The sequence below is a fragment of the Halyomorpha halys genome, unplaced genomic scaffold (genome assembly GCF_000696795.3).
Source record: "Halyomorpha halys isolate HHAL.00 unplaced genomic scaffold, Hhal_1.1 Scaffold257.1, whole genome shotgun sequence".
Lineage (NCBI taxonomy): Eukaryota > Metazoa > Arthropoda > Insecta > Hemiptera > Pentatomidae > Halyomorpha > Halyomorpha halys.
In genome coordinates, this window is record NW_027104967.1 from 1,598,908 (window position 1) to 1,606,677 (window position 7,770).

Below are 7,770 nucleotides of genomic sequence, written 5' to 3' on the forward strand. Positions count from 1 at the left end.
GTCAGCAAAGAAAAACATAAATAAACAAAAAAATATTTATTTATGCCGACGTTTCGACCTAAAACTCTGGTTGAAACGTCGGCATAATAAATTTTTTTTATTTTTATTTATGTTTTTCTTTGCTGACCGCACCCTCCACCATCTTCTCCAATCAGTAATCTACGGTGTACTATATACACCTCATTATTTTATTATATTTATTAAAATAAATTTTTTAAGCATTTTTATGCTTTTTGATCCACATTTTTATTCAGTTTAGTCTGTTTGTGTATTGGGGATAAACTGTTAACTGGAAAATTTCAGTTTTTAAGCAGTCACTGGTTTGATCTAGTCATGCGATTTATATTTTTTTTACCCCTTTTTATTTTTGTCGTGCGATTTATTTTACCCCTATCTTGCTATTAGGATTGTAGTGACAGTAAAGGAAATGTTGCAGTTGTATCTATCCTGGTCTTTCCTTTTATCACCTGCTAATGAACTGTTTCCACTTAAGAATTTCATTATGTTGCTATCATTCTCTGATCTATTTATGTTCACTTTTAAGCTGCTGATTTAATGTACTCTTAGGCTTTGTTTATCTCGTTGAACCCTCATTTTTGTGAGAAAATTTCAGAAAAAAACCTATCTTCAACCTATATTTTGACAAATATGAGAACTACTCAATCTATTTTTAGTAGAAAGTTTTCATTTTATTGAACATTAATTTCTTTATTATTTTTTCTTCTAGAAATCTCATTAAACCCATGGCTATCCAAGAACAAAAAAATGAACAGCATTATATCAACAATTACAATGTAAGTAATGGTGTAATTAATGTAATTTTAATGCGAAATTTATGATAATTCCTCCATTGATAGATTTATACTTCTGTACATTGTTGCAGTATTTGAAAACAGACGCTTCTAACGAACTGTCGTACAATCAGGAGCCATACCATTACAGTTCTCATTATTCAAACTCAGGAATCGTTTTACATTTTCTTGTGAGGCTTCCACCTTTCACAAAAATGTTCCTCAGTTATCAGGTTTCTTTGTTTTTTCTGTTATAAATATATTAATTTTGTTTAATTTAAATATACAACATGAGAAATGATATTTAACTTTTGATTTCAGGATAACAATTTTGATTGGCCAGATCGTACTTTTCATTCACTGCATACAACCTGGAGGTTAACGAGCTCAGAATCAGCAACAGACGTCAAAGAGTTGATCCCTGAATTTTTCTTTCTTCCAGAATTCCTTTGTAATAATGAGCATTTTGATTTTGGGATAAGACAAAGTGGTGAAAAGGTGGATAATGTTGTCTTGCCACCGTGGGCTGCTAATCCTCGTCTCTTTATCCTAATACATAGGTAATAATTAATTATGTATTTATTGATGATCATTAATTAATATGAAGAGATGATCTCAGGGGTGTGGTTAGTGGAGTGAAGAACAAAACTTTATTTTCAGCAAAGTTTCAGTAATTTACATATGTTTTCTTTCTAAATTTTTTAAGTACATGATACTTTCACTATTTACATGTATTTAATAGTTGGATTTTCTTAGGTTTTTTTTTCCTCTTTCATCATTTTTTATATTACTATATTCTCATACTATTTTTTCTCTCCTTATGTACAGAGTTCAATACCTTCATCTGATTGCTAGCTACTAAATCCTTTTGAATATGGGTTATGCCCATTTGTGAAATGTATGGAAAATTATATAAAGAGAACATTAATACAGACTGACGAAAGAAAAAAATTTCTATTTAGAATAAGTTACAGGGGGTTATGCAATTGCCAAAAGTAAAACATTTTTGTTAAATCTGTTAGTGGATTTTGATAACTGGGGCCTACTTTATTGATGATGTGATGGTGAGATCTCCTGAAGTCAGAAAAGAAACAAGAAACATTTTTTTTGTAGGTTCATAATTTTGCTAAATGGTTGGAGGCCTCATTTCCCTCTTCCATTTTTCCCCTCATCTCGTATTTTCTTTGCCAGGGAAAGGCTTCTAACTCTATTCACTCATGTAGAATTTTAATTTTTCTCCCAAAGAACAACCAATAATCTGAAGTAAATTGAACCATTGAAGTAACAGCAAAGCGTGCAGTTGGCTATCTTCATCTTCTCCAGGTAGCCCTTAGAGGTCACTGAGGAAGCAAGCTACTCTAGTTGTCACTTTCATGTTTACCGAAACATCTAATATTACATCTTGTTCTATAAGTGTTTCTTCTCTTACTGCTTATGTACCTGTATTACTTATTATCTTCTTATTTGTCATACTGTTATATATTATTTTTTGTTCATTACAGTTGTCATCTTGTTGTGCTTAGCTGTGATGAAGGCTTTAAATTCATTCAAAAATGTTGGCACTAGTAAAATAAGTTTCCCTTATTTGTTTTTTCACTTCTTTGATTGCACATTCCCGACCATCTTCTCCTCAAATCAAAAAGTATATTAATTTAAATTTAGACTACTATCTTTTCACAAGTTAATAGCAATCAAATTTTCTTTCTCTGCTCAAATCAAATAATAATATAGCAAAATAAATGGAGAAAAACTGCTTTATTCGAATAGTTACTCAGTTATCTATACAAAGCTGAGTTGATTCCATCCCGTATATTGCCTCTTGAGGTTGGAGGAATTGAATCTATTTTGTATACTTCACTTTCTGTTCCCCTATGGAAGCATTCCTAAAATTTTAACAATAGTTTGTGAACAAAATGTTACTATTAAATGTAAGCCTTATCGTTATCCTCTTCTAAATCAAACAAAAATAAGATTATTGTGTGGCCAAGTAGCTGCCATGATCTATGAAATCTATCTTATCACCCTTAATACATTTCAGAGTTATATTATCAATTTCTAATTTCTCTAAAGTAATAACTTTCCATATCCATATAATCCACATGGGTGATATCAAACTATAATATTCTTCTGTTTTATCTCTTTTTCTCCAGGCAGGCACTGGAATCAGAACATGTCCACGAATTTCTCCCGCACTGGATTGACCTAGTTTTCGGATATAAGCAAGTTGGAAAAGCTGCTATCGATTCGATAAATGTTTTCCACCCTGCGACTTACTATGGCTTTGATCCTGAATCTATTGAAGACCCTTTGCTTAGAAAAGCTTGGCAAACAATGGTTAGGATGTATGGCCAGACTCCAAAACAACTATTTCGAGCTCCACATCCTTTGGTTGTCCAGTGTTTGGATCCAAAGAAAAATGTACCACAGGTTATACCTAGTAAGTATTTTAATTTATTTTTTGGTTTCAAGAATGATATTAAAAAAGAATGAATTAAAATCAAGGTTAAAATATATTTTAATTAGTTTATAAAATTAGGTTATTTCTATTCGTGTCAAATTAATGCTATCCCTATAAAAATGTCTCTTAATGTTACTCAATCATCTCATAAACTTGATATTTGAAGGATAACCCTGTTCTATGAATTTATAAATAAAATTGAACTTGATCATTATAAGTTGAATTTGTATGTTTGGAAGACTGTAACTCGGAGTTTCTGTGAATCTGACCTCTTGGTAAAATGAAGACTAGTTTTTTTTTTTTTTCTTTTTCTTTTTATTGACAATTTATTGCAAATGTCCTCTCTGTTAAGGATAAAAAAGTTGGACAGGGATTGTTTACCTTCTGGGCTAGTGAGTTTCTTATGCTTTTGAACTGTGTTAATGAAGGAATCGAATCTGTTTACAATTTTTGGTCCTACCAAAGCTCAATGACCCAAAATGTGTTTTAACTGAACTCTACTCAAAAAAATCAATTCATTGAAAATTCAATAACTAAGAGTGAAATACTTTATTAAACAACATGCAATGCAGCCCAAATATTATGGGTTGGCATAAGTACACAGAATACAATTCAGTCCTAGGATGAAATATACATACCAACATAAGTAATAAAGTTAATTTTTTTTTTCAATATAACTACATGTCATAAAACATTGTTACTGTTTTTGTTTTTTTCATTTTTACAAACTAAGTTACATTTCCTGTGTTGTTTGTCTTTGGTCCTTTGTTAAGTTTTTTCCCTTAATTTTCCTTTTTCTTGTTTTCTTCCTAATGGTATATTTTTTATTATCCCTTTTTCTCTCCTATTCATCTCATATTTCACTTTTCCAGGAATACATAAAATATAAATAAATGAAAATTTAGAAATAACTTACAGTAAAATATTAGTTTCAGTAATAAAGTTAAAAACAAATAACCAAGTTTAAAACTAATAAGTAAGCTAAAAATAAATAAATCATAAAAACAAATATTTAAATAAGTAACTTAAAAATAAACTTTCCTTTAACTATAACTTATCTATTTTTTAGTGTATAACCTGGTTGCTATACTAAAACTGTATAGACTTTCAAAAACCATATAACATAAAAATATAATAAAAATTAGTCCATTTGCCTCCTTTCTTAGTAATCATTATGATTATAGGTGTAAAAGGGTTAAGCTGGGGTCACTATGTTGGCTCACCTGCTGAATCTCATCCTACAATAATTTGGCAAGGATCTCATCATACTTCAATATCAACTCTAGTCGCACTTCTTTCTAATGATGTTTTTGGTCTTGCGACGAACACTGCTCTTCTTCTCTCTTATACAAAAGAAACTACGCTCAATCTTGTTGTAAATGGTGGAACGTCAGTCTTAGGTAAGTCAGATTTATTGGAAATGAGGATTCAGGGGTATGAGTTAAAGGGACAAGGACTAGGAACAAAAGGTACATGAAATGTGAAAATCTCAATGAAAACTTAATTTCTTAAGAAATTTTTTAGGTTTAATATTGATACAAGTTTTATTTGTATGGATATATGGTGTTCCAATGTCCATATTCATCCTCCATCCTCCCTAACCGTTACAATTTTTGGAACTTCGATTTACATTTTTTGGGGTCATAACAATAGTATGTAATCAATTTTTTGATGGTATTTTTAATTTTCTCACCACATCGAGTTCTCCAGCATATCCCTAATGGAATAGGTTAAATTTTTTTTATTTAATCTGATAAGAAATGAAATTTTAAGACAAAATCATCAGGATTATTTTTGATTTGAAGCATAAATAATCCAAAACCACTAACAATTTTTTGCTGTTTTGTTGATTTTTGATGGAATTAAAATTATAAAGTTAAGAACAAAATCATTTGAGAATTTAATTTCCTATAAGAATCTACCATTATGATTGAGACATACATCATAAAAAGTGTTTGAGTCTCCGATTATGGTGATGGATTCTTATGGGAAATTGAATTATCAAAGAATTTTGTTCTTTATATTTGTTCCGTTTTTCACACAGTTTGCCCATAAAAGTTTGTTAAGGTTTTAGGCGATTTATGCCTTCAGAACTTTTAGGATCATAAAAATACCTCTTACGAATTCCTCCTTCAGTTTTCAGAACCAAAAAAAAAATTATCCATTCCATTGAGTTAGGGAGTTGAAGAAGAACTGGTTAAAAGATTAACAATAACCTGAAAAGATAGCTCACATGCCACATTTATAACAGAGAAAATCAAATTGAAATTTCAAAAATTGTAGATGTTAGGAGGTGCACATTCAGATTAGGACACCCTGTATATACATGCTACAATAAAATTTTTAATCCTTATTGCCAAAAGGTAAAATAGGGAGTGGAATAAGAAAAACAAATAAATAATTTAAAAAGGAAATAATCTGTAAAAAAAATAATGATATTAATATATTTTGCTTGTAACTTTGTCTCAGGATAAAATTATTTTTCTTTTTAGGTGCTGCTCTTATTTCATGGGGTCATGGAGATGGAGTCGTGAGAGCAAAGCTGAGAAAAGAACAAGTTCCATTTCCTGCTGTTTCAAATGTTCCTGGAGACACTATTGCCCTCTGTACTTCAGTACCTGATTCCAATCAGCTCTGGGTTGGCTACGCTTCTGGAAAAATCCATGTTTATATGTACGTATCATATCTAAATTCTGTAAGTGACATGGATTGCAAATCTAGTGTTATGATTATATTATATATATATATATATATATATATATATAGAATAATGAAAATAAAAAAGTGGGAGGAAAATGTTTGTTGAAGGTTTGAAGTTACAGAACTATTATCCTTTCTAATGTACTTTAGTGATGCAAAATATGACCTTTTGCCTTCAAGAGAAGAACAATGTCTTAAAGTTTTTGAAAATAAAAGATTCAGACCAAAGAAGGATGAGAGATAATGGGAGAATTCAAATGGTTAGAATATGTTAGATTAAGTGAACTACATTCAGTAATAATGATTGAGATGACAGCATTACAACAAAATAAAGTTGTAGGGTTTAATAAAAAAAAAATTCCTAAATAGTTAACATGTGCTGAGATGACTGATAAACATCTGAGGGGTAGACCAAAACATAAGTGTTAGCATTAGTGCTAAGGATGATCTTGTAGATTTGGGTTTGGGCAGAGGTCATTGTATAGACGTATGTTGGCATCAATTGCTAGTGTCTGCATCAGATATTAAGGTTCAATAGCCTTCTGTTTATTTATTATAAATCAATTATATAAATATTATTGAGATGGTAAAAATTGAATCAGTTGCCACTCTGGTAGGTGGTTAGCAGTTAAAAGTGAAATAGGGTTAGCAAAGAAATAACTGACATTTTCATATAATCTTTTTTAGAGAGTTTGAATAAACTATCGCAAATATTTCCAGAAGTGGTATGTTTGAAAGTGACCAATAGACAGGTCTATAACAGGCTTAACTGTTATAAAAATGTAAAATATAGGATAAAACTTGTTATTGTTATATAATATTTTCCATTTATTTTTTGTCATATAAAAAATTCTGGAAAAGTTTATTTTATACTCTATTGATTATGTAAGTAACTTAAATTATATTTTCTATGATTATAAATTATACGATTCAATAGGTATAAATTTGATGGAGGAGGAGGAAGTTTGGAAATAAATGATGATTGGACAACCCTCGCTGGTCACCGAGCGATGATTACAGGGATCGCTCTCTCAAGAGGCTTCTCTCTGGCCGTTTCGATTGCCGATGATGGATCTGGCATTTTGTGGGATATGAATTTTTTATCGTATGTCAGATCTCTGCCTCGCCATCCCAATAAAGTAATAATCCCAGTCAATATTAATACTCATTGTTTAGTTATTTATTTTTTAATTTTTATATTAAAATATTTTTCAGATGAGTCTTGTTTCCATCTCCGAGACGCTTGGTGACATTGCTGTTGTTTCTGATGAAGGAACAGTGTTGAGCTTGTACAGTGTAAATTGTGAATTAGTTGGCTCTGTAACAACGGAGGAAGAAATCACATCTATTACATTTTCATGTGCTCCTGAAGGGCGCTCAGTGAATGTTGTTGCTTGTGGAATGGCTGATGGATCAATCAGGTATTCTTTCTATGATTGTTAAACTCCTCCTAATTGTATTAGACGAGTTTAACTGTATTAAAAACTAATTTTTTCAACAAAATTAGTTTTGTTATTTACAAGGTGGGTTAAATGAGGTTCTAAGAATATTCTTCCTCAATTATTCTGATTTATAATAACAATGCAGTTAAAGGATAAGGTCTGTCTTGAACGTTGAGTTAAAAGTAGACCTGAGCAAAATTTATTTGAAATAATATTTTAACAAATAAAATCATTAAAAAAATTGGAAGATTATTGATTGACCGTGTGTAAAGATGAAAGGAATATGGTACGGGTGCGGTCAAATAAACTCAAATAGTAGAATTATACTATTTTATTGAGCCAACGTTTCGCCCCACATTGCAGGGCTTCGTCAGGGCTA

At 30.6% G+C, this 7,770-nt stretch overlaps 1 protein-coding gene across 2 annotated transcripts in view; it reads left to right on the top strand.

Annotated features, from left to right (window-relative positions):
* mv (lysosomal-trafficking regulator mauve) overlaps window positions 1-7,770 on the top strand; it is a 113,559-nt gene that overhangs the window by 104,205 nt on the left and 1,584 nt on the right. For both annotated transcript variants that reach the window (XM_014419987.3, XM_014419988.3), the window contains exons 39-46: window positions 728-794; window positions 884-1,024; window positions 1,113-1,351; window positions 2,942-3,228; window positions 4,434-4,649; window positions 5,742-5,922; window positions 6,887-7,088; window positions 7,165-7,370. In XM_014419987.3, the coding sequence (XP_014275473.1) occupies window positions 728-794; window positions 884-1,024; window positions 1,113-1,351; window positions 2,942-3,228; window positions 4,434-4,649; window positions 5,742-5,922; window positions 6,887-7,088; window positions 7,165-7,370 (1,539 nt within the window). The remainder of the gene's footprint in view (window positions 1-727; window positions 795-883; window positions 1,025-1,112; window positions 1,352-2,941; window positions 3,229-4,433; window positions 4,650-5,741; window positions 5,923-6,886; window positions 7,089-7,164; window positions 7,371-7,770) is intronic.